Raw genomic sequence first — 26875 nt, forward strand, 5'->3', positions numbered from 1 at the left:
CTGCGCAGGCATGGGGGAAAAGGGGAGGGAAGGAAAGAAAGAAGATTTATTACTTAAGCAGAACTGAAATTCTGATGAGAAAAAAGATTGTTCAATCCATGCCCAAATGTCAACAGCAGATCTGAAACTGGGTTGGTCATACTTCCCTCTCCTTTGCACATATTAAAAAAAAAAAGACAGGGAGATGGCTGGGGTTTTTAAAGAGGGGGGGGGGAAGCCACTGAAGTCCCTTGATCTTATGAAGCCCTGAACTCTTATATTCCATTTATAGCTCGAGCTGGAATGACATCCCCCTTGATTAGCAAGCCGTCCAATCCAGCTGCATGTATCAGGACTGTACGAGGCACTAAGTGAAATATATATATGCCCTTATAGAGTTTAGCACATTGGGTCCACCTCCAGGGCACAGGCTGTAGCTCATTCTGACAACTGCTCCTCTCCTGGGAATCACTTTTAAGGGTTTTGGGGGGGGGGTTGAGGTTTTTTAGGGGGGCACCTTTACTTTCAAGTTTAAGCAACACAAAATGGCACCAAAGAAGGATGTAAAGAAGCCAGCAGCAGCCGCAGCACCAGCACCTGCGCCAGCACCAGCACCAGCACCAGCACCAGCTAAACCCAAAGAACCTGCAATTGATCTCAAGAGCATCAAGGTAAATGGATGAACGTGTGCTGATTGCAGACCCAAAGCACTCCCAAAGGGGAAAGTTAGCAGAGTCCCGGCTGAGACCTGCAGTGAAACGTTGTGTGTGTTTGGTTCCAGTTTGGGGACTGCAGTGAAATGAACGAGTAACCTCAGCTGATGGATTTGTTGACCTGCCTGAGCTTTTGATTGTTTTAATAGCTGGAGGGGTGTAAGGCATGGTGCATGATTTAACAAAAGAGTGAAGCCTGGTGATTTCAAAAGTATTTTGGAGTGTGCCCCTCAGAACTTTTTACCAAATCAGTATCAGTCTGACCTGTTTGGTAAAGCTAGATTTAAAAGAAAAAAAACCAACCCCCCAAACCCCTAAAGTAGGTGCATGAGGACAGGAAAGGGTTACTGAAACTTGAAATGCAATGTTTTCCCATAGTGCTGTACTAAACCCAAACCTTATTTTGCAGTTTTCCCTCAAATTCCTTTCTAAATTTTTGCAACCACCCGATGACCCTTTGGCCATGTGTTTTGAGATCAGCACTGCTTATCTTTAAAAGCAGAAACAAAACAAAACAGTTTAAATTAAAAAAAAAAAACAACCAAAAAATGATTTGGCAGTTTCATCTATTTTATTTTCATTTGCATTGTAGAAAAAACATTGATAGAGACCATGAGCTGGAAAGCCATGGAGGGAAGCATTTCAAGTTATTTCCTCTCACCTTAACATATTTGCTCAGAATTTGCAATTTGCTGCAAACTGAAAGCAACAAAGGGGAAGGGTCTTTCAGAGGTTTCCCTCTGACTGCACTTCCATTCGATCTCTTACTGTCTTTAGACTGCATGCCAACCAACATCACTGATTGTTGCCTTGACCCTTTGAAGAAAACTCCTCCATGTTGGGAAATTCTTTACTTAGGAAAAAGGAGAGGGAGGTTAAGCGGTTAAAGAGATGACGAGACAGACCAATTTCTCCGGGTAGGACTATAAATACTTATTCTCCACCTACCTGACAAGCTGATTGGTCCCAGGACCAATTTGCTAAATTCTACATAAGAAATTGTGCCTATTATGGAGAAAAGGAGTACAAAGACTCCTAATAGGACCTACTCATTTTCATCTCATGATGAATTCTGTTTCGGGTATCTTAATACATATAGTCCCAAGATCATGACCCATTTAGTGAAATTTCTTGACATTTACTTTAATTTTCACAGTCAGTAGTCAGTATTTTTCTGAAACAGTATGTAGCTTCTCATACGACTGAAGCTGAACCCACTGGCAAAGCAAAAGAACAAGAGAAAAAGGTATTTTGAAATTCTTTGAGTGATCATAGTAAAGGCTACATGAAAAGCCCACTGTTTTTGAGAATACTGTCTGAAAATTAGATTAGACCTCGTATTTCACTCATCTCCAGAGACGAAGGGGAACACAAGCTAGATTTCCTACTAAATAATTTAATATGATTTGATAGCTTTCTATATCCAGCTCATTAGCAGAAAATAGAATTTTAAAGTCCAGTGATCCTAGCTAATCTATCTTTACATAAATAGACTTCATACTATATTATCAGATAAAAAATGGCAGACTGCAATCTGAGGCATCTCTGCATGGCAGGAAATACATACCAGTAGCACAGAGAGAATGCTCCAGGTTTTGTCATATTCAAGACTGATAAAAGAAGATAGTCTCCCTAATTGTCTTTCTTTTGAAAGATAATATCAGACAAAATATTTTCCTCTTTGAAGGGAGGGGGGGGAAATGGGCTAGTAAGACAAAACTATTCTTTTAACACTAACAGCAGCACATAAGCATTACTATTCCTATTTACAAATGAGTGAAGATATGAGCAGCGTGATGGAGGTTACAGGACTACCCTGCAATGCAATGGGTGGCACAGCCCCCTGCCCTGCATGCTTATCACTAACATTTATCTTCCTACAAGTATCTCCTCTGCTCTTCATCATGCCCTTACCAGGCAAGGAACAGGGTGCCTCAGAGGTACTGCAAGGGTGGACAGAGCCACCCCCCACCCCCAGCAGGGGAGTCTACCCAACCACACAGCCATGGCTGCAATGTGATGCAGAAACCCACACTGCCTGTGAGGGTGACACATGTCCCCTCTATCCCTGATCTTCCCCTCTCACCTGAGAGCCCACATTGGTCAAGGGCTGTCCAGGCAGACTGTGGCACCTCCAGCGCTGGGCTCTTAGAGAAGGCACCAGGAACAACCGTGGTGCCTTTCATCCTGCCTTGGAGCAGGGGCAGGGACTGGACAAGCTCCCAAGGTCCCAACCAGCCATGCTGGGCTATCCTTTTTCACCCTCTGAGAGCTCAGGCAGTGAAGGGAAACAATGTCTTCTAAGTGATTTGCCTGGGAGATGTGGCAGAGTCAGGAATCAAAATTTTCTGAGTCTTAGCCCAGTCCCTTAATCAGCATTGATCCTGAATCCTTCCATTCAGCCCCCAAAGTCTCAGCATAGGAAAAGGCACAGCACCATTTCCAGCAAAACTTTGGAGCCAGGGAGTACTTAAAACTAAGCTTTTGACTGGGACTCAGGGAATGATCCTATCCTGGGTCTCTTTGCACTGATTTACCAGGCATGGAGTCAAAGCCTCCAGCACTTTGAACAATGGCATCAAGTGGGCTCCCCTCCACTCCTCAGGGGAATTAGCAGCCATGCCAGAGCTTGGTGCTAATGAGAGGTGACTGGAATGCCAGGCTGCAGCACCATGATGATTTAGGGAGCCACACAGCAGGCAAACACACAGAAAGGCTTTGTTAGCTTTTATAAAGAGACATCCAAGCCCCTTCTAACTGTTACAGCTGGAGTGGGTAAGGGTAGATATGCCTAATAAGGGTTTACAGCAGCCAAATAAGCCACATTTGGCAGTGCACTTCATTTTAAATTGGCATCAGAGGTCATAATATTCTCCAAAACAAACAAGGTGGTGGTTTACAAACATGGGCAGTGATTCTTTTGGTGGTACCCCTCCTCTCAGATGCCCTGCTTGGCCCATCTTCAGAGAATCAGGTTTTCTGAGCCTTTCGGGGTACACACTTTGAAAGTTAGGTGCCGCCCCCCCCCCCCCCCCCCCAAGAGGTCTCAAGCTGGGTTCTTGCAAATGCAGGCACCTCAAAATTGCCTGTCACCATTAGAAGTTATAACAGGCCTTTCACCCTCTTTTGTTCTTTTTTCCCCCACTTTAACCCAATTAAAGCAAATATTTGGTGATTTGCTAGTACTAATAGCAGCTGGTATGGGATTTTCTATTTTTTACTATAAAAGTGAGTAACAGGAATACCTAGCTGCTAAAGACACAAATGGCTGAACTCAGCCCTTTCTCCGCTCACCTTAGGTTACAGTACAACTACCACAGGAAGAGAGTCTAGGCAGGGAGGAATAATTTGTTTTTAAATGGAAATGTAAAGACCCTTTTCCCCCTACTCAGGAAGCAGCATAAAACTCAATCTGCTTTGTACCATCCTTTCCAGACCAAATTTATACTTCCAGTTTTCCTTATTACTAGCATGGCCTGGATTTGAACAATAGGTACAAAGGTTAAAGATTGAATCATAAGTGAGAAGAGAAGAACAGGGTGAGGGATGCATCTGAGAGTTAACACCAGGAACCAACCATGATTAAAAGCAAAATGACCACATGAGTCATTTTCTTAAGAGACCCCCAAGAATTCTGTAGTTAAAACTGTGGCCAAGGACAATCCCAAAAAGATAGCTTATCTGTTTTGTCAACTTCCTTCTCCCACACAAGCCTGAGTGAGAAGAAACGTTGAGTTGACAAACAGCACTACTATGGGTCTATGTCTGCAACAACTGGGATGAGACAATGATGAGGATGTCTCATGCTTGGTTTTGCAACTGAGGCAGTGGGAAAAGGATAAACTTCATATTGCCCAAAAAGGTTTAAGTCAGACGCTATCACCAACAGGAAAAGCGTGTTGGTTTTTTACTGGAAATCTTAGGGGCCTTCCTAGTACACACCACCAGTCCTTGGACTGAGCCCAGGCTCATAGCATTGACTGCAATGTTTTGGGGTCTGGGTGCTGCAGATGCTGAGTGCAGTGCTTCATAAGCTTCTGCTCTGCCGATGGTGAAGTGAGCATGTTGCACCCTGATCTGGTGTCACACCAGGCCCTTTACTTTGAGAATACACCTGAGTATCCTCTCTTGAGCAGAGACAGAGGTTGGGTTCTTGCAAGTATCCATGGTGTAAGTTCATTTGGTACACAAGGCTTCCCACGCTGGTGTTTTCAAGACTGAAATCTCAGGACATCAATTATGCCATGCCCAGCTGTAGATAAGCTACCTACCTCTTCAGGGGAAAACCAATTAAAAGCTATCAACTAGTAGACTTGCTAAGGCCTTATGTAACTGTGTGATGCATGACAAAGCCTGCTGCATGGAAGCAAACCTGTGTGATCATTCGTTTTTAAATACAGAGCTCTTAAGGCAGTAAAAAATATTTCTCCAAGTGTCCTTAATTCTTATTGCATTCACTATTCAAGTAGGTCATTTCTGAACAGATATTGCATTGGATATAACCAGAGAGAAAAAGACTTGCTAAAATGCACTGACAGAAAGCTTCTGGGCTGGAGGGCAAGCAGGACTGCAAATGTCAGCTGAAGCACTCAGAGAGCTATTATGCTGTAGACAAACTCCACGTGAAGCTATGGAGTGAGAACAGGAATGTTAACAGTAACTTTGCTCATAGTGCTAAGGGCTTTCTTAGGAACTGGCAGGTTTTTGCCTGAAATTTCTGGCACAGGTCTTCAGATTATGCCTGATCCAGCTCCAGCAACGACTCCAGAAACATTCCCTAGGACTCATATGCCTGTTGGACAAGGTCACCAGTCCCAAGGGCCTTTTCAGGTAGGAAGCGGACAAGTCCAAATATGACTTAGCCTTAAGAGATGTAAAGGTGCCTATCTGATGCCATCCAGACCAGCTTCCTGCTACCGCTTTGACCACTGAGATACGGCAACATTTGGGATCCGCCCCAAAGCAAAGCAGCCCCAGACAAATCCCTTGCCCCTGTCAACCCCACCACTGATGCCAGACCCACATTGGTGGCAGTTGCTAAATCACTGCATGGGCAAGGCATGGCATAAAGGTGTCCCAGGACGGGTAACTTGGACATCAGACTCAGCTACATACCAAGACATCCCTTCAGGACACTATTGAAAACCAGAAGGAAAAGCAAACAGAAAAGCCACCACTTAGTTTTCTTTACACAGTTTTCAGAAGAACTTTGCCTCCTTTTCTTCCTAAAGTGCTGCTAAGCAAGGAGTCGCTCAAAAGTAGGGACTGTCCATGTATTAGTAGACACTTTTTCTTATGTCTGCTAACCTGAAAAATTATTTGGAAAACAATGTTGGTTATTTTTACAACATCCATTCTTAGTAACTCGCAGCTTTGGCAGCATTTAAAAAGATACCTATAGCCTTTGGAGGTTCTGGGGAGTGACAAACTTTGGTAGAAACAGCAGAAAGAGCTCACAGATTAATTTCAAGTGTTAACAGTGGTTGTGTGGCAGATAATTTCTCCCATCAACTAATAAATCAAAACAACCCCACAATATTTCTAAAATAGTGTTTTAAACCCCCTTAGAGCACAGAGAGATTGTAACAAATAGTAATAAGATATTTGAGTTTATCTTGCATAAGGCAAGAAGAAGGTGACTAATTTAGCCAATGACAAGTAAAGAAAGAAGTTGTCTGTAAGGAGATATGAAACAACCAAGCTGGAAATTTGCCCCCACTTCACTGAGGCTTTATTACATCTTAAACCCATTGCCAAAATGCACTTTCAACTGGCTGGTTACTGCACAGCACTTAAATGTCAAGTAGCAATAGTTTAAATAATGTTAATACTCTAACACTGCCGCTGGGAGGCACGTTAAAACAACAAATCCCTCCGAGAGCCGGGCTCCAGAGCCTCACATTTCCTCACACATCCTCTCGATTATACACATTCACAGAAAACTAAATGCAGTTAGAAAAGGGACGCTTTTACAAATGAGCACAACTGAACACACTTCCCCCCATGAAGCTAATGAAATCTGTTCAAAATGGTACAATCAACAGTGCAGCTAGAGCACATTTCACTCCCAGACATTTCAGAAGGGCACATTAATTAATGGACAAGGCTCATCCAAGAGTTTTTGCACAACTGCAAAGCAACTGTGAAGTTTAAAGCTTTAAAAGTAAACACACCGGGAAGTTACACAGAAAAAAAAATATCAAATTAATCTGCAGTTCAGTCCATTAAACTCAAAGAGATTTTGAACTGTTCTTCCAAACCTCATGGCATCTCACACATACAATTTTCTCTCCTATATTAATAGTGGTTGTTTTTATTCCTTCTTCAACTGTATTTCCAGGCAGCTCTGTTCTCAGAACAGAGCTCTTTTTCTCAAGAGCTCATCTGCTCCTAATGTTTCTCTGCCTCATAAAAGACGTGAGGCTAAATCCACCAGGCTGTTGATTCTTACTTGAGAAGTAGCCTCTCTAAAATCTGTGGCATCGATCGCATAAGCTATCAAACAGGGGTGAGGGATGGGAGAATGACAGCCTGCTTTTCAGAGGGGTTTGAGAGCTGTGTAATCCTGCACTCTGTGATGTCTACTAGAAAATATGTCCGGCTGTATTAATCAAGGAGCAGGCATTAATGGTGAGCAGATATCATATGAACTGCTGTAGGCTCAATCCTAGCTTATCTCCACCCAAAAATAAAATTTAAAAAATCCCTCTAGTCCTGAATAGAAGGCTAAATATACAATGAGTATCCTAGGGGACTCTCCAATTTTCTCCTCTCTGATTTTCCAAGACATGTGATATGTTCTCAGTCTTCTACAGGGACAGTACCTTGAAATGTCTGGTGACTCTCTAATAAAATCCTAAGATGATTCCCTTCTCTGTAATTCACCCAAAGGGTAACAAGCAGATGGAGCAGCTGAATGCTTTAACTCCCAGCAGCATCTTTTCCCAGGGCTTTTCACCCTGTCCAGGGTAAATTTAAACATTTACAGTGAGCACAAAGAGACTGTCACTCAGCACAGCTATACTCAGTTCCAGTGCCCACTAGCCTAAATAGGTGAGCATAGCACCATGTTGCAAAGGTTGGGGCCCTAAGGCCCACAAACCAGTGATTTGTTGGGTAATTAGGAACTTTGGTAATAATTTGGAAATAAAGATTTGTGTGGATTAGGTCTTCTGCTTAGCTGGTGATAGAGAGTTACATACAAACCTATCCACCCCACCCTATATAACTGGGATGTGGCCAAAATGGCTGTATCTAGCAACAAGATAACTAGCAGGTGGTCACAAACTATACAGGGAAAAGCCTTAATCTTAAAAACAAAACTAACAAACAAAAAAACAAACAAAAAAACCCCAAACACACCACCTTCTTCTTTGGCACAGATAACCTTCTGGATAATAACTTTGTCCATGAATAAGGGCTAACCCAAGTTAGAGAAATCCAGGTCCTTCTGGTGCTTCCATGTGTTGGAATTCCTTCAACCTTTCATTATTTCTGCTGGCAGGGGATGGGGGTAGAGGGGGACGTTCATTTTTTTTAAAACCAAACTCCCTGAAATGTCAACATCTTCCCTAAAGCCCTGAGACTCATCATGTCCTCTGACAATGCAGAGAACACTGCCAGGATCAGAACAAAGCTCAGATCACTGCAAAATACTTCTTTCTACCTTCTGAAGTTTATGAAAGCTCCTTACAGAATCAGAAATCTTACCTTTAATTTCCTTTAAGGAGTGTTTAAAATATTTTCTATACCAAGGCCATTTGTAGGGGCCCTTACTCAAAGCAAGTAGCATTTTATGCCCCCAACAGACCCTATTGGCTTAAAGCAGGGGGATTCTTAATTCAAGTGAATGCAACATGCCCATGCTAGAATATTTCTCCCCAGCAAAACTGTCTAGTGAGCTTTCATTCAAGAATCAGTAATAAAATGAAGGGCTGATGTGGTGCGCTAGTATTTCGTCGTCTAAATTCTGAGCCAAAGTCTCACATGGTCAAAAGATCAATCAGTTTATATGTAGTCCACTCTCAATTTATACATATTTGATAGCCCGTTCAAGCCAGATATCAGGTATCAGTTTTCTATGCCTAAGAAAAATGCACCCCAAATATTTTCTGCTTGGCATCTAAAGTCTTCGGGGATGAGTTTTATTGTAGCCAACCATAAAGCGTACCTGGAAGTAAGAAAAAATGTTCAAGAAAATTAATCTAAGTTTTCATTTAAATTTTTTATTTTTTTTTTTAAATCCTGTTTTCAGGGGAACATTTCCCAGTTGCCAGCACTGGAGAGCAAGAGGCTAAGGGCAGAAGGAAAATTCCACAAAAGGCAACACTGCATTGACCCAGGCAACATTTCAGCTCTGCCAAAGTCTTTAGAAAGCTCTGCTATTAATGCATTGGGACTGATGGCCAAGATCTATATTAGCTTTCTCACTGCCTGAGTTCCAGCCCCAGACAGTATTAATCAGGGGGTCTGCGCTGTGCTAAACCTATGTCAGCTAATTCAGACAAAAGCATCAACCCCCTTTTCTATGCAACCACACCTGATCATGGCTACACTTTGTCTTCAATACATCTATGTTCCCCCAGGCTAATAGATTACAAATAGCAGAAAAACCAAAAGTGAAGCATTGGCAGTGGAGCATTTTTCATACGTAGTATATTTTCCAGATATTTCTCCAAAAATGCAAATAATCTGTTTGGAGATAATGTTTTCCAGCTAAAATGGAAAAAAAGCTTAGAAAATTCTTTGCAGTTGTATCTTTAGTTTTTAAAATAGGAGGTAGGAGGTTAATGTCTCAAATCCAACCAAATATTTTGATCTATTTTGATTGTTCGGTTTAAAAAAAAAAGGTAACGTTAAGTCTGCTTGGATTTGATTCTTTCTTTCAGAACCCTGAATATACCAAAAAGAGATTCACAAAGGTTATGCTTATCTTCAGGGTAGCTAAGCGAGCTACAGGAGAAAATTTCCCTCACTAATCACATTTTGTCATTAGAAAACCAGGAGCAGTGAACGCTCAACAAAGGACATCAACAGAAATTAGAGAGGGGATTTGAGTTTGCAACAGGAAGTCCGTTGTTGCCACACAACCGTTCCCACCCTGGCTCCATGACACTCTTGACCCAGTTGAGGTGATAGGGAAAGCAAGAAGTTTGGAGCAAAGTTTTCTAATCCTTTAACAATGTCTCACAGCATCGATTTGGAGATTTGACCTGGGCTCGGAGGATGCTACATGGTGGGACTAGATCTTTCCTACTGAAGAAGCTGCAGCCTCTACCTCCTGCAACCCACCTAGAAACTCCCCACTTGTAGTCCCACCATGACCCCTCTGCCCTGCAACCCAAAAAGCAAGTACCCCTCTCCCCCACCATGAACAGTCATCCTTCTGGTTCACAAAACCCTTTGGGAGGTCTTAGCTTCTATCATGGCTTCTCCCTTGCCTCCACATCACAAAAACCTCAGCAGCACCCCCTCTCACCACACCAGTGAGCTCTGAAGCTGGCATGCCAGTGCCCTGCCTAACCCCAGCCCTAGAGGAAGAGTGTCCTAGAGAGCACAGGCTACTGCGAATACAAGTTTCCCACTGCCCTGCAGGGTAAATCTACATATCAGCTGCTAACCTAACAACACAGTTGGGTCCAAAACGCACTGATAATTTTTCCCTTAAAAATGTTCAAAATTTGGAAACGCAACCAGCATGGAGGAAGAGCTTCACTGTCAGACACTACCTCTGTCAACAGGTTAACCTTCTGCTCAGTGCCAACAAGTGGATCACACTGAGCAGACAAGCAGCAGCACCACTCATCTAACATTGAGCACTATATTATCCTGATAAGGGGTTGAGCAAAGCTCAGCGAAGGTACAAAGACCATCCAGCTGCACCTAACAGAGCTTGCAAGTCACCTGTAAAAGCAGCCAGCTGGGCAAACATGTGGCACCTCTCACCCTCAATGTTCCTTGCTCTTTGACTTTATAGCTTATTGGAGAAACAGAGTCCTTCCCTATAAGGAAGTCTTGGTAGATCTGGACAAGGAATATCTCCTCTTGACGGTACAGACCCAGAAAGTGCTGACATGAATCAAACTTACTGCTTGCCACTCCCTGCCCCTCTCCAGCCTCCTAAAAATAGCCATCATAAGATGTCAATCAAGACATGGAGCCTCCTGTCACTTTGCCCTAAGAAAGCTAAAGAACTCATCAAGGGGAGGGACCACTTCCTTCTGACACCTAATCCAGGCAATGCCGTCAGCACCACCGGATAAATAAGGGGAGGAAAGGCCAGGAAAGCAGGACCACTCTTGAGACCTCTCAGCTAATCCCTCCCGCCCGTCTGCTGCTCTGCTTTTCCAACTCTCAATCATGGTGGGTCCACTGGAAAGCTAGTGGTTAGCAGCCAGCCAGTGTATTTTACATAAGTAAATCAGGCTTCTCGCTCAAGTTAGTGCTGGCGGGGGGGGGGGGGGGGGGGGAAGGACAGTCCAGAAGACAGTTTATGTTTGCTTGGCTTTCCTCCTTAAACCTAAAGGACTATGCGAGTTTCTCCAGTTAGCCTCAAGTTCTGCACCAGGCAGATGTGCAGCTCCTGTAGCTTCAGACAGAAGGGTTACCGTTTACTAGTGCTGTCTGCTAAGCTTTTTTTTTTTTTTTTTTAAATCGGATGCAACCTGCAAAAGTGGCAAAGGAAAATAGTAATACTTTCATGTAAGAAAAGATCATAGTTTATTACTTTATGAAACAATGTACTGTCGAAAACTAATTTGAAATACAAACTTTAAGGGATTGGTTTAATTTCTATGTTAATGTAAAAAAAGCGGCTTGTTAAGGAATATTACTTCAAATGGTCTTAATAAAACGGGTCTATACTAAAACAGTAAATGACCTGATGGTACATCGACGACTTCTTTGTTAGTTAGAGACTTTAGATTTTTGTTGCTTCTGGCCACAACCCTGGCTTTTCCTGGGATGCAGATTTTAACGGAATCTTTAAGAATAGACCTGGTGATGCATTTTTACAAGGGAAGTTGCTAGTTTAGGTTGCTATAGCCTAATTACATTAGGCATGACAGATGTGAGAGCACTGAGCTACTCTGTGCTATTTGCTTTCTCTCAGTGCATTTTCAGCAGTACTAGTTTTCTTTTCTCTCTCTTTTTCTTCCCAACTGCAGTCCTTCACTCCTGACCAAATCAATGGTAAGTGAAATAAAAGTTAAACTTTAACAGGGGGCAGGAGGGGCAACATAATGGCTACCAAATGCTAAATATTCACTAGTCTTAACAGCTCTTTTGCTATCTGCATTACTTCTGCACATCTGACAGGCCACATTTTTGCTGTTTTGGAAAATGACTCATGGATTGAGCTGGATGCTTTAGAAAACAAACAGGTTCTCCCCCAGCCCCCCCCCCCCCCTTCCTAAGCTATTTTTTGTGATTGATTTCGTTCCAACAGATCGAGTTCTCCAAGGAGCAACAGGATGGTAAGTTACAAGAGAGCCAATGTGTTTTACATGTACATGGGTTCACAGAGGAGCTACAGGCTCAGAACTTTAATCTTTACGAAAAGATGAGCTAGGACTTCAGGTGGTATAAACCACCACACTCTTGACTTCAGAGGAGCAGTGCTGACTTATGCTGAACAAGAATCTAACCATAGATTTACATGTAATTTATCTGGGTGCTTATGTGCTGCCCAAGCTAAGATGTTTATGCCATGGTATGAAGAGGAAATACTCTGGTGTTACCAGCTCTACCTACTGAACATTTTTCAGTTGTGCTCCTGCACTGGCTATTCACAAGGATGCTGAAAACAGGTCTTGCATTTGAAAGTCATAGAGGAAATAGGCAGATGAAAGACAACACAAGGAGGGAGTGGGCTGAAAATTTAACCTAGCTGCAGTGATGTTGCAATTTTACATGAACAGAAAATGCAAGAGGCAGACATGTCACTTTTACCAGGAGCTGTTGTGGAAGGGGAGGAACAAAGGCTGTTTTATTGTAAATACATGCATGAAGCATGGAAATAGCAAATAAGTGACTTGTATAAACTATTGCTTATAAACACAATAGTCTGGATATGTTGCAATTCTTGAGCATCTTGCTGTATTCTCTGCTTCACAAGCCACCAGCAAGTTCTACATTTTTTTTTCAATCTGCTAGAAAGATCAGATTAAAAATTCTGACATGAACAAAATCCCCATTGAAGCACTGGAAGTCTAAGTTGGAGTGTTTCAAATATCCTAAGAGATGCATTTGGGCTATATTAAATAACGTAGGCTTAAAAAAATGTCAAAAATTCAGTAGCAAATATAGTTGACTTCTCACTGTGAACAAAGTACTTAGAATGGAAGATTTACTAGGATTTACTAGAAATCCAGAGGGAAAGGAATAGCTAGAAGGAGGTCTTGAGAGCGAGCCCTAAACTTCCTGAACACCAGCCTGCTCTGGGTTACACCATCAAAGCAATAAGGAGAGGTATAGTGCAGTAAGTGAGACTGGAAAAATTTCTTGCAGTCCAAATACTCCTGGTCACAAAGAAAATAATTTGGACTCTTCCTCACTTTTTAATTCTAAAACTTTTACAAAAGGGTTGGGAGAGTTTATGGAAAAATGCCATCAATTCAAAGCTGCTGGTATGTATAACAAAGCAAAGTATTTCTTTCAGCTTCCCTCCATATTCCAGATCATCCAGCTGCTATAATGCTGTGATGACTGAACCAAGCAGCAGAGCAATTAAAAGCTACTTGAGAGAGGGAGAATTTCCCAGGAACAGAGATGTCCCACCCTCAGTAACTATTTCCATTTCCATCCACCCAGGCTGATGCACCAGCAGCTGGGCAGTACCCTCCTCAGTCAGAGAAGGATTTTAGATGTGCTTATTCCAGCAGAGGTATAAACTGGGACCAGCTATACTTGAAAAAAACAAAAAACCAAAAAACCAAAAAAACCCCCCCAAAACCAAACAACAAAACAAAAAGAAAAACTCCACAGCAAAGATATATTGCAATGAAATGCATGCCTGAGACACAAAAAATAAAATCAGGCCTTTTGTCTGAGCTGGGGAGCAGTGTTCAGAACCCAGTGAACATAAAACTTCATAGGATTTACAAAACAGAGAAACTCTCCTGATGGCTCTCCTAACAGCAAACTGGCATAGTTTTATACCTCGCTCTGGCTAAATGTCCTTAATGCACCAGATGAGAGATCAGATCATATGGTATAAATCACTACAGCTCTATCGACCTCAGCTGCTAGAGCAGCAGCTGATATCAAGGTGGTATATATTGTAAGGGGAAGCTCTACACAGGTCCAGAAGGCCTTTATTTCATACCTTGCAATAAAAGCTGTAAGGAGAGAGGGTTAGCAGTAAAGGGTTATAGGTGTCTCACATCAGACAGTAAGAGAATTAGTTTCAGATGTATTAGATTACAGCCTAGCAGGCTGACATCTTGCATCAGCAGTTTTACTGGCTGCCAGCAACTCCACTAAGGCGGTATATGGATGGCTAAACCAAGAACCTAAATACCTCTGCGTCACACGTCCCCAGCACAAGATGAATGAAGACATCATTTGAAATATGGTTTGTTACTCCTAAATCTGCCCCAAGGCACAAAGAACATTCCACCTATACAAGCTGTGAAACACAAAGCCTATCTAGCTGCTGGAAGTGCATCACGGCCAAGGGAAAGACGTTTCACTTGGTTTACTTGGAGCTAAAACACAGCATTGTCAGACACCACAGTGCAGAAAAGATCAAGAGCACAGTCCGAGATGCTCCTGACACATGAGGTTTGAAGATGGCTTTTTAGCTAGACCCTTGACTTTTGACCCTTCCTCCCCTTTTTAAGAACACATTTCTTTATTCATTGCCACAAATACTCTAAAAAACCTTAAAAATATAGCAAGATGATTAACATGGAACTTTGCAACAGAAGATGAAGACTGGCAGTGGAATGAAGGCACCCATCTGTGCTGATTTTTGTAGGAGAAATGTCTGTACCCGAAGTCCTTGGTCAGCAGCAAGGGGGAAATAAGTGAATGTTCATCACTTGGCATCACTGAAAGAAGCAGTCTCAAAGTGTACACACTGGAAATGCACTGGAGTAAGGTAGTACACAAGTACTACCACTGGAAAAGCCGGGTATTCATGCATCTTTAAGAAGCAGGGACAGACCGCAAAGGGCAGAGAAGAGAGGGAACAAACATGGGTAAAAATGCCATTGTAAGGCAACTTTAAGGGAAAACAAAAGTAGAAGTATTTGAAATCCACCTTCAAGTTTCCCATTAGCACTGTGTAGTTGAGATGCTGGGATTGCAGGCAGGACCCATCGAAGCAGGCAGATGTTTTGCACTGCTAGGTACTTTGACAGAAGACTCCCAGTCCTCTGGTGAGATAAGGTGGAGTGGATAACAATATTTTTACCTTCTGCTGCTATGTCATGTAAAGAAAACTGTTATTGAATGGCAATGTTTGTAGAAAGCTTACCTTTCTCCATGCCTGAAATAACTATGGGGTCAATCACAAAGCTAATGGAGGCTATTAGAGCCAGGAAAGCAATGAAAGGTAGATATAAAAGTTTAAAAATAGTGAAACCAAAATGTCAGAGGGGAAAAGTTTTTCTTGCGATTGTGGGCCAAAGATTCCCGTGGCTAACTCCCCCAGAGTTGGTGGAACAGTGCCAGAAGACAAAAGGCTCACATCTTTGTCAATACACCTTGTCAATAGGGAGCTGCCTGGCTCAATTTAATTGTTGCTCTTCCCTTGCAGACTTCAAGGAGGCCTTCCTCCTCTTTGACAGGACTGGTGATGCCAAGATCACCCTGAGCCAGGTTGGCGATATCATCCGGGCACTGGGGCAGAACCCTACAAATGCCGAGATCAACAAGATCCTGGGCAACCCCAGCAAAGAGGGTAAGTACCCCACAGTCTCTCATGGACCCTTATTGAGGCTGGGGAACTGTAATTAGGCGACATCAATATTCACAGCAGCAGGGAGAGGAGCTCTTGCTCTGATGGAGAGCGAGGGGGACTCTGCAGCAACAATACAGGGAATTTCTCCAGTTCCTTTTGAAGAGGATGATGGTGATGGAGAATACAGTGCTCAGAAAGAGGAAAACCTTCTCCTCAGGATATGGTGAAGTCTCTGTAGGGACCATTTTGGTGTCAACTTGGTGTAGGTGTAACACACGCTCATTGCTGCTCACAGTCCATTTGTGCCCTTGCTGAGGAGCTGTAAGTCCATTTCTAACAGCTGATACTCAGCTCTTCAGGTCCTTCCAGTGTAGGATCTTCTGCATAAGCCAAGACATGCCGGGGGACTGGAAACCCACCTGTATATTTCTGCTGACTGAGGTGGTATGCTCAAAGCTCCTACAAACCTGGGCTTGCTGAGGCATATGATGGCCATTTATTATAGCGAACAGTTTCTATTTCCTTTTCTCCCCTCTTAGAGATAAAAGAAATGGTAAATACTGTAGCCATCTCCTTCTAACAAGGACCTAGCTGCAGGTGATCCCTGATTTCAGTCATACAGAACCATATTAAGATGGGCTAAATTATATCCAAACCCTCAGGCCTGGTAAAGGCAGCTCTGAGGAACAAATCAGAAGACCTGAGTCAAGCATTAGCACCAGCAGGAAGCACCGAGCAGATTATTAACACAGAGGTGAGACCATGAGAGTACTTCAAGTGACTACAGCAGTAACTGACAGTGATTTTGATATAGCTGGGTAGTAAAATAGTTTCTGTAACAACTGCATATTCAAAAATCTCTCGCATGTTTCCATCTATTATATTTCATCACTGCCCAGATGAAGGCTGCTCTTTGCAAAGATCCAGGAGAAAAAAAAAAAAAACAAGAAAAAAGAAGAAAAAACATCTTTTTTTTTTGGCAGCTTTGCTCCAACAAAAAACATTTGGGGAAGGCCTCACTGAGGACTACAACTTCTGGCTCATGAGAACAAAGGGACTAGGTGTACTAAGCTTGTGAGTCCTTAAACCTCCACGCTGAACATGTCAATAGTAAATTTGGACTCCACCCCCACTGGACATTCCTATTTTTAATTAGTTTATTCTTTTGCTAATAGTCTCTGCTACCACATCCAAGAGACCCTGAAGAGGTCAGTAACCTGTCAGCAACCTCAGGGGCTTAAGTCACAACATCCCACGCTGGTTACCTTTTCCCACTGTTGGGGCTCAAGATTTCTGTTTTACTGTATTCTGTAGTTCCCCCACTCCCAAAATCTTTTCAAAAATCAACTCATACAGCAAGTTTTATTTCTGAAAGAAAAATACAACATGCACATAAGCATATAAAATTATGTGAAAAGAGGGCTGGAGCAAGGATGTGAAAAATCAGATGGATGTGAAAACTAACTCCCACAATAAGAGAGAATCCAGATTCTGCAAAGGAACTGCCAAATCCCGAGGCAAAGACTAGAGTAAAGGATAGAAAGAGGTATGCAAATGAGGTGGGAGGCTCTCCCACATTTCAATGCAAATATCCCCCAAAACACATAGAAGTGTCTAGGATGTGGCAACTGGTGCTTTCTTTCCAGAGATGAATGCCAAGAAAATTACTTTTGAAGAGTTCCTGCCCATGTTGCAAGCAGCGGCTAACAACAAGGAACAGGGTACTTATGAAGACTTTGTTGAAGGTCTGCGTGTCTTTGACAAGGAAGGCAATGGCACAGTCATGGGGGCTGAACTCCGTCATGTACTGGCTACTCTGGGTAAGTGATTATAATCTCTGCAAGCACTTTAAAAATTGCTGCTGTTTGAAGGTATGCGAGAGGGAGGAAAGATATTCTAACCAGTTTGGAGAGGTAGGAGGCTACAAAGCCAGACAAGACTCTTGAGTTTCCTAACTGGGAATCCATAAGGAAAGCAAACACAAAACTCAGTAGAAAGCCCAAAGGAAAAGCTTTGGTTTATTACTTCTAAATTCAGACTAGGTATTAAGAGTGCCTGTTCTTTGAGTAACAGAGAGAAGAGGCTGTACACCTCAGTGACATAATGCACATGGACAAAGGCAGAGGATTTGCTGCATAGTTTCTTTACTCTGTAGGAATACTAGAATCCCTGTGTATATATGCACATGCAGAACTTCTAAAGAAAGTTAAAATTAATAAAGCTCAGTTTGTATATAGGTCTTTTTGTTACTAACTCAGAAAATAAGGAAAGCCTTTGGAAAAGCTGTAGGGTTCAGCCTCAGTTGTGTGTCTGTGGAAGAATCAACCGAGCTCTCTCCACTCTCCAGGTGAGAAGATGACAGAAGAGGAAGTAGAGGAACTCATGAAAGGTCAGGAAGACTCCAACGGATGCATCAATTACGAGGGTAGGTGCAAGAGTTCAACACCCTCTCATCCTACATTTCTTCTCTCTCTTGCAGAGTTTCACTGCAGTTGGCTTTTAGCTTCTCAGGCAAATCAGTTAGACAAAGCTACAGATGAGTTAGGTTGAAAGGCTTATGCGTGAAAACAGCTGTTGCAATATGCTTAGCTTGCAGTCACACCACTCAAAATACTAGATTCAGCCACAGCAGAGAAGGCTACTTCAGTCAACACCAGATCTCTAGACTCTCCGACTTTCTGTAGAGCAGTTGCAGTGATTGGAACCAATCCTATAGCTAATGCTTAGACAAAGTGCTCTATTCATCATATATTTAGTCTTACCACACCTAAGCAGAAAGAGAATTTGATTTGTACATTAAACATTTAGAATTTTCTATCACACTGTTGGGTCAAATCTGATCAGGAACATATGTTTTTAATGCCATCAGCAAATGAACAGCTGTTATTTTTAAAAGGTATTTCCCAAAGTAACATTTGTTGCTCCTTCTAACTAGTGTATCTGTATTTTTCCACAGCATTTGTAAAGCACATCTTGTCTGTCTAAGTGGACTTCCCCAGATACCAAATGGTACGTTCTTCTCATTTGCACACTTAACCTTGTCTGTTTGCTGTTCTTAAAGGCTTCTACATGCCCATGACCAGATACAGGTTATGAAACCAATGTGACACCATCTCCTCAATGATACAAATAGAACAAAATGAGACTGTCCTCCAAGAGCAAAGAAAACAGGAGTGCAGATTCCTGGGTCGTATTCACAGCTCTATAACTGGTTGGAAACCGTGTTTAGTGAATTTTTCAAACATACCCAAACTGTGAAAAGAAATGCTCAGTTTATTCACAAGCATGGAAATGGTCAGGCTTAAATACCACCCTAGATGTCTGTTTGCATAGCTTAAGCTCTAATTTTGTATGACAAGTGACAGCCTGAGACATTTATCCTATAAGCATGTTAAGATTTTGTGGGTTTTTTAAAAAAAAGGAAATCAAAGCAACACCTTCTGGTAATTGTAGCTTTCCGTAAAGACAGAGTAGCCTGAATACTTGTGAATGTGTGAACTACTGAGAACAGCTCTTCAAACAAAATAACCATGTGAAAAAGAGCATTCCAACAGTCATGATCAATAGTCAAGAGAGAGCTTCAACAGTACCCAATCATTTAGCAATTCCCCTACAAGTAGGGAAAAAACAGCAAAAAACCCCGCAACCTTGATGTGCTGCTATTTTGTCCAAAGAAAAACCCAGCAGCTGTCTTTAAAATGCAAACACAAAATATCATGGGTTTGTGGGCTTATCTGAGCCGTTAGTTATTCTATCCCAGGTAAGACATTTCCCAACTCCTGTATGAAAAACACACTTCAAAATAGAAATAAAGGGCCCAGTTCATAATTTTGCAAGTGTTTCTTCAGCCAACATTGACTTCAAGTCTGACTCTCCCATTCTTTCCCAGAACAAGTCAAATTCAGAAAGACCAGATGGCACTTGAGATTTGCCTGAAATTATTGCTCAGTCTGTCACCATCAACATGGAAACTGTTTGGAACTGGATGATGTGCCTCCAACCCCACCAGTTTTTACCAGTGCTTGCATAGGCAACACCTCTGGGTCACTACACTTTCACTTAAAAAACCTGAACTCTCACCAAGGCAAGCTAGATGGAATAAACTGCTACCATCCAGGATCCATGCATCCCAAGCATCTCTCTCCATGTTGTTTGCATTGAAACAATGTAATCTCTTGGAAAAATAAAGCATCAATAAATCCCTGTGGTCACTTTGTGGTGATAAAGTCTTTTTTTCCTCTAAAGCTGTTCGAACCCACTCAAAGTAGTACTCAGCACGTAATTTATTTTCTCTGTATATTGTATTTCACAAAATAAAGTTTTATGAAAAAAAAGACATTCTAGGAGGTCACTACTTAATCTAAATTAAAAGTGTTTTCTTTGGGGACTGGGGGAAAGGAGTAATTAGGGAACTACCACCTACATCAGCACTTAAACATTTGGGGGAGAAGGAGACCTGGTAGCTGGTGTCAGAGTAGCTCCCAATGTGGCACCTGCCCTGGCGCACCAGGCAAGACCCAAAACCAGCCAGGGTGGACCTGCTGCGGGGGGTCACACAGAGCCACTCTTGCCAGCAAAATCTCTTTCATAATGCTGCAACAGCAGGTCCACAGCACTATTAGGAAGGGATCCTAGCTACTGCCTGTATTTATAGCTTTATGGACAAGTACAAAAAGCAATCAGAAGTATCAGCCACCCCAAAAGGCTCTGTATCTGGGAACCAGCCCTGGGGCTGACATTCCCTGGGCCATGGCAAGAGGAGTCAAATCACCTCTTCTGCAGTGACAGTGGGAATAGCCATCACTCAGTGAAGTTTTGTTACCTGCAAATCCCTGTCCTTAAACGTGGCTCCTCTCTCTTTTCCTTAAGCATTCATGAAACTGCCTTAATCACCATCGGAGTGTCAGCTTGTTCTTGAACTTGACTTCACCTTACTAAGTTACTATGCACAAAATGACCATAATTCAAGTGCCAACAGGTGCAGCAGGGCACAGTGGGGGCAGCTGGCACCAGAATAAACTGCAGCCATTGAAACGGCAGCTGCCTCTTTTCCGAGGCTTCCCAGAAAAATCTCCCATTTAAATCCTCACCATGCTGGTAGACAGGGCCAAATGAATCTCTGAATTATACCCTACCCAGAGACTTAACGCCAGCTGGTAGTTTACAGGGGGTTGCAACTGCTACATGCACAATGGGAAAAACCCTTGATAGAAATAAGAAAAAAGGGAAGAAAGAAAGAAAAAAAAAAAAAGGAAGCTGTTATTTAACCTTATCCTAAAGAGGCAACAAAAAAGTGTGAGATACATTAAAGCAAGTTATTTGCAGGGACTCAGCCTAGAGGGCATTTCTCAAGGGACTGATAGACATCCTACTGTTTCTCAACTTAGTGCCTATACACACATGCTCCACATAGTTCCTTTTTCCAAGAAACTGCAGATCTCTGTTGCTGGGAAAGCAAATAAACAAAAAAGAAAACAACATTTCACCATATATGCTGTCAGCCACCTTTTTACGCTGCCCTGTCACACAGCATTGTCATGTAATCACAGAACCAGCCTAGTCCAAGGCTGGACGCAACCCTAAAGGAAAGGCTGAAATTCCCATCATATTTCCCTTTCTGAAATGGCAAGTTTTATTAATTTCTAAAATATTTGGGGCCCAAGCCCAGATGACTAACAAAATGAGATGACTAACAAAATGGGATGACTTCTCACCAGCGCAGAAATAGACAGATTTTTAAGTCACCCATTTTTAAAAACCTCACGTTCATATCTTTGTTTAAAACAAAATGCCAGATTATGAGACATAACCAGCCTGACAGTATTTCTCTGAACTCTAATTGCAAGGAATCAAGGTGATATTATCTACACTACTCTCACTCCTCAAAAATTAAAGCAGAAATAATTTTTTTCAGACAACACAGATGAAAACAAAGAGAATACTCCTTCCCATTAAACTGAGACTGAGTCTCAAAGTATTTCACAGAGCTGCACAGGCAATGTATTTTAATGCTATGCAAAGGTTTTAGTAATTTTGAAAAATTCCCACCACAAATTAGTGAAAAATATCTGAAAAAATGTTCATGTACTTATAAGACACATTTTGGGGTGTTCTTAAATAATTCAGTAATTTATAAAGAATGGCAAGCTCCTTATATACTAGCCCCTTCTAGCTAGTGACAGCTTCAACATAAACCAAATTTTTTTTTAATTTATTTTGAAAGTGTAGAAACAAGATGTTTTGGAAATTTAATGACATGGGTTTTTTTTAATTGAGAAACACACCACATCCACATCTGTCTCAGTCAGCTTTAATTCCATCAACAAATCCCATCCAAAAGATACCCAACCCAAAAGCACAGTTTGAAAATGCCTAAACAGCTCTGGTGCCTCATCTGTAGGAGAGCAGGGAAACCTACTTTGCCTCAAAACCATTTAAAGGTTGAACTTGTTTCAACCTACTGCCTCCATACTAGTAACACAAACATTGCTCAGAGCTCTGATCCTGGGGAATGCTCCTCAAAAAAGGCTGCTTCCTCTTATATTTTTTCTTCACCTAAGGAAAGAAATACTCCGCACAAGAAGTACCACTGCACTCCCATATGGCACATGATGCACCATGACTGAGCTCCTCTTTTACCCGCAGAGAGAGACTGAAGACCCCGGCAGCTGGGGAAGGCCACCCTGCAGCTGCTCAGGCTCTGAATGGAAAAAGTAATTCTCAGTCCCTGTCATCCGACACCTCTTGCCATCCTTACATTTGCTTTGTATTTTAAATAGAACATTGTTAATGAACATACTTTCCATTACTCAACGCAATTGACAGTTTAACTCCTTGGGAGCAGGGCTAAATCCCCAGAGAAAGGTTAAGCTGCAAAACACTGGTCCTTGGTATGCAGCATTAGACATGGCAACCAGCACCATGGAGCAGGCGCCCTACAAAACCAAGGTGGAAACATCAGAATGATTGAGGAGGGGTGGTCACTGAGCCCAAGAATGTAATTCTGCTCTTGACACAGGCTGTATGCGTTGAGAGCGAGCTACCACCACACATGAGCAAAGACATCTCTACAGCCGTTTCTGCCAGGCCAGGGATAGCCGAGAAGCCCCTCCAAGAGGGGGATTTGTATGCACTGAGTGGGATGGATTTCAGACAACAGGGAACTGCAAGAGGAGCAGCACCCCTCTGTCTAGCACTGCTCGAGGGTCCGGATACTCAGCTAGAAAAAGGCAGAGGCTGTTTTGTGCTGCTCACGGTGCTTTGCTTTGGAGATATCCCAGATACAAATGGGCTTGCACAACCATCCACAGTATCAACACCCACCACTGAGACCGTCAGGCACAGCTTCTTGTCCCCACTGCCCCACTCACATTACAGGTGCTTTCCTCTTATGTGCAGGAGTTGAGTGTTAAAAACATGGACAATGGGCTCTTAAAAGGAAGAACTGTTTCTGCACTCCATCAATGTTCTCCCTAGCCTCGGACTAGATTTTGTTTTAGAAGAATGGTCCCCAGCCAGTGGTTGGTGCAGTTCTGTGTGGAAATGGAGACAAGATGGACAGAAAGGAGCATTTATCCAGGGCAACAAAGCACAGCAGTCAGGCATGCCTGATGTGTCAGGAATTATTTACTGCTCTTACAGCACCTGAGCATTGCATACAGTGTGCTCCACCCACTGCCCCAAGCTCATTCGGGCAAAGGTTGTTCAGACACGTCTCCTCACAACCCTCTCTGTGTAGCTTTCTTTTCTCACTCATAGGAACTGCTAGACACTGGTCATTTCTCCCTCCCACCTACAGACTAAGAAACCAAGGAAGCACAACAGCAGCTGTGCCACTCTTCACTAGAGCAAGAAGGAACGGGAAGTGCACTAATTGACCCTAACACTGCAGGAGCCAGCATATATACTCACTGCCACCTCACAGCATCAGCCCAAGGCTCTGAAGATTTGCCATCTATTTGGAGACCTCTCCAACACTTTTACACAACAGCAATATATGTGATTATTTCCTATTACTGAAGTGCCTGACATCACTGTGTAACATCACCTGGGACCTTCACACAGATCTGCTAGCCCCAGCCCTCATGCTGTGATGGCAAACCCAAGAAGAGAAAGTTTGGCAAAGACGTCCTCTTTCTGGCAGGCAAACTTGGCTGTTCACATCACTAAGCCCTCTTAGCCTTCATATCCATCTTCTTTACATTAGTACTGAGGAATTAAAAAGCCACAGTATGTACAACACTCCTGTCTGAACAAACTCCACAAATGTAACCCTCCCAGTGATGTAAACTTGCTTACGCACCAAAGTATTTTCCTTTTTCACATAGCACCCCTCTTATGGTATTTCATACCATTATTACAAGAACAATTGTTCCACTTCAGCAGGTTTTCAACCAAATCTTGGGCTTTGAACACAACATGTTCAGTCAGTCTTCTTCAAGTACTATCTTACTGTCCACACAATCCTGCTGCAGCTTTAAATCTACTCCCTTCTTATGCCAGGGAGGCTGTACAAGGAAATGCTCAGATGTGTAATGAAGAAAAGATGCTTCCTTAGTAACCTATTATTTCTCATTTATTTTATAATGAAAAATACAATACCTTCTCATTTAACCAGGCACTTCATTTTGAAGTAAATGTAAGTCTGAAATGTTGCTGAAAATATAAAATTCCACTCTCACATCTACCTTCTAGATTAATTGGCACAGTACATATGAGACCACAGTTTATTAGAGCATTAAACTGAACTTTCCATTACCAAAATCTATGGTTTGGGAGGATGGTACAGATTAGTTCATAAACATTTCATTTCTCCACTAATGTAGCAATAATAGGCAGCAGCACTCCCAAATCAAACTGTTTGTTGTAAAAGAAAGGCTATTGCCAATCCTCTGGAAAGGCCTTGCACTAAGAAATGAATGAGGGAGATTGATAAAAGCATTAAAAATGCATGTGTGTACTTCTGCAGCAGCATGAAAAGTATTTCAAGGGGGATCATTCATGCTGGTTAAAAGAAACAGCAATGATAACTATTATTTGCCATTATAAACAGGCAAATTCATTTTTACTGTGTCTCCATAGTTTACCTACATTGTTTATTTCCTTAAGGGTGTACAGTATTCTGCTAGATGAAAGGCATTTAGGCATGGAGAAATGTCATAGGGCAAATTGCAGCCAGTGGCATGGCTCTGAGGGAATTCAGCTCCTGCCCAACCGCACAAACATCCACTGAAGCTCACTTGGCCTCTTCATGGTCTCATGAGTGAAACTGGGCAATGAGGAGCACATTAAGAGAGGGACCACAACAGGTGGACAGGAAAAAGTCTTGAGAAAGCCAATGACAAAAGCAGCACCTCATGGAGGCTCCTCAGTTTTGTTCTCTACAACCAGCTGGAGCATTTCTCCTTGGTGCACTGCTCTCTGTGCTGACCTTTTCGTTTATCACCTCTGTGTTGTATGCCAGGCAGCAAAAGGGACGGACCACGGTGCCTCTGGTCTACACCAGAGCACGTAGGTTTGAGCAATTTCCAACCTCTTTTGAGCATACCTAGCAGGACAGTGCTATGTAGTACAGGTCACATCCATTTTCTATGAAGGCAGATCCTTAAGAAAATCAGAAGTGAGGAAGAGTGCCTAACACTGCTTCAATCTCACCAAGTCTGGCCACACTTGAGGTTATTTTTCCAGGGCTCTGCTACAAAGACCAAGAGATCACAAGTGAACCCCAGGCATCACATGGAATAAGAAGAGTAAATCTCTCTCTCATGGTTGCCATGAAACTTGTGAAGCAGGCTTAGAAGTGAAAAGATGAAGAAACAAACCACCCATAATTTGTTACATTTGGGGAAAAACAAGTCTCCTGTATTTAAGCCAATCACATTTGGGGGGTTTGGACTTGAAACTTGATTCATACTTCATGTAGACTTGCAGTTCGGAGCCACAGAATGCTTGCACTGTGGGGAAGGAGCCTTGTGATAAGATCAATTAAAAAAAAAGTTCCTTTTCAGAATAAAAGTATTATTTAATTCAAAGCCCTTTCTGGAACTGGCACAGTTGCATGAGTTTCTGTTCAAAAATCCCTACAGCATAGCCATGCTTAACTTTTCATAGCAGGATGTAAAAAACAGAGAAAATACTGAAGAACCCTGTAGTCAGGTATAGCTTGTAGGAAGGTCAGTATAGCACAGAGTTCACAACCTCAAAAGTTAAACTTTATCATCACAAAAACCCCTATGGGATGTCTCCTTCATTTCACATCCTCTGCATATGCTTCAAAGAAGCATGACTGATAATCTCTGCCCACAGCTACAGTGAGGATGGTGGTATTTGGTTTCCTACAACCTAGCTAATTAGCTAGTCATAACAATGTAACTCTCATCCACCCTGCAGTACGTTTAGCATGTCTAGGGACACCACATAGTACTAAATGCTTGGAGAGAGGCTATAGAGTGCCTGTGGGTCAGTTTTAAAGCCTTACAAGAAATTATCACAGAATAGGGCCTTAAAATAGCTACCAAAAAAGAAACTGCCACCCACCCCATCATTAAAGTGCAGAATAGTGTAGAGAACCACTTCCCAAAGTAAGCAAACAAAGTTTCTAGACTGTTTTCCAGAGTTCCTGGAATTCAGGACTCATAAAAGGCCTCTTTTATCTGAGGGGAAGCTCCTCTTTCCAGGCTCTCGGCACCTTTTAACTAACCTCTTTTCCAGGGCTCAAGCAAACACGTGCTCTGCTGAATCCCAAAAGCCCCAGCAAAAATAAGAGAAAGCTACACCTCCTTCCAGGTAAAAGGAGTTAGTTGCTTCCTATACTCTTGTTACAGAAGACGCACATATCCTAAACTGGGTATCATTCAAGGAACAACACAAACATTGTGTATGTTAACATGCCATGTACACCTGGTACCCCAGGGGAAATTGGAGAAGGGCATTTTTATGCTCACACCTTAGACTATTACACTCCTCACCTCTATCAATTTAGAGACACAAAAACAAACTAAGTTTTCTCTTTTATCTTTCAAAATATCAGCTCTCCAAACTGCTCACTCATGAAGGCATTTTCTTTGGCTCTTTGTGAGTTTGTGAGACTAAAATGGATCAATTTTTTACTCCATGCTATACTGAACACTACCATTTTTCAAGTTGTTCTCCTCCATGCAAATGATAGTACTTATTAACTGCCTCATTAGTTTAAAAAGTGGTTTCAATTCAGAGTTTCTCATCTGTAACATTCCTGTATATCTGAAAAGCTAAGTTTGTTTTTAGAAGACAACAAATA

The 26875-nt window shown here is 42.3% G+C and overlaps 1 protein-coding gene across 2 annotated transcripts; it reads left to right on the forward strand.

The window, feature by feature from the left end:
• Positions 1 to 391: 391 nt before the first annotated feature.
• MYL1 (myosin light chain 1) lies at positions 392 to 19808 on the forward strand. Of its 2 annotated transcripts, none has more exons than XM_052793078.1 (7): positions 392 to 650; positions 12139 to 12166; positions 15454 to 15597; positions 17244 to 17417; positions 17945 to 18022; positions 18554 to 18606; positions 19487 to 19808. In XM_052793078.1, the coding sequence occupies exons 1-6, from the start codon at positions 525 to 527 to the stop codon at positions 18580 to 18582; spliced, it is 579 nt and encodes a 192-aa protein (XP_052649038.1). In that variant the 5' UTR covers positions 392 to 524; the 3' UTR covers positions 18583 to 18606; positions 19487 to 19808. The 2 variants fall into 2 exon arrangements, with proteins under 2 accessions (XP_052649038.1, XP_052649039.1); XM_052793079.1 differs by lacking the exons at positions 392 to 650; positions 12139 to 12166 and adding exons at positions 10830 to 11054; positions 11858 to 11882.
• The last annotated feature ends 7067 nt before the right edge of the window (positions 19809 to 26875 follow it).

This window comes from Harpia harpyja, chromosome 7 (genome assembly GCF_026419915.1).
Source record: "Harpia harpyja isolate bHarHar1 chromosome 7, bHarHar1 primary haplotype, whole genome shotgun sequence".
In the NCBI taxonomy this organism is placed as follows: Eukaryota; Metazoa; Chordata; class Aves; order Accipitriformes; family Accipitridae; genus Harpia; species Harpia harpyja.

What these genes read in the sequence shown, in the direction of transcription:
- MYL1 (XM_052793078.1), top strand. Translation starts at nt 525, where the DNA reads ATGGCACCAAAGAAGGATGTAAAGAAGCCAGCAGCAGCCGCAGCACCA. An exon ending in GGGCAACCCCAGCAAAGAGG is followed by an intron (nt 15,598 to 17,243) that starts GTAAGTACCCCA and finishes CTTTCTTTCCAG; the next exon opens with AGATGAATGCCAAGAAAATT. An exon ending in CGGATGCATCAATTACGAGG is followed by an intron (nt 18,023 to 18,553) that starts GTAGGTGCAAGA and finishes ATTTTTCCACAG; the next exon opens with CATTTGTAAAGCACATCTTG.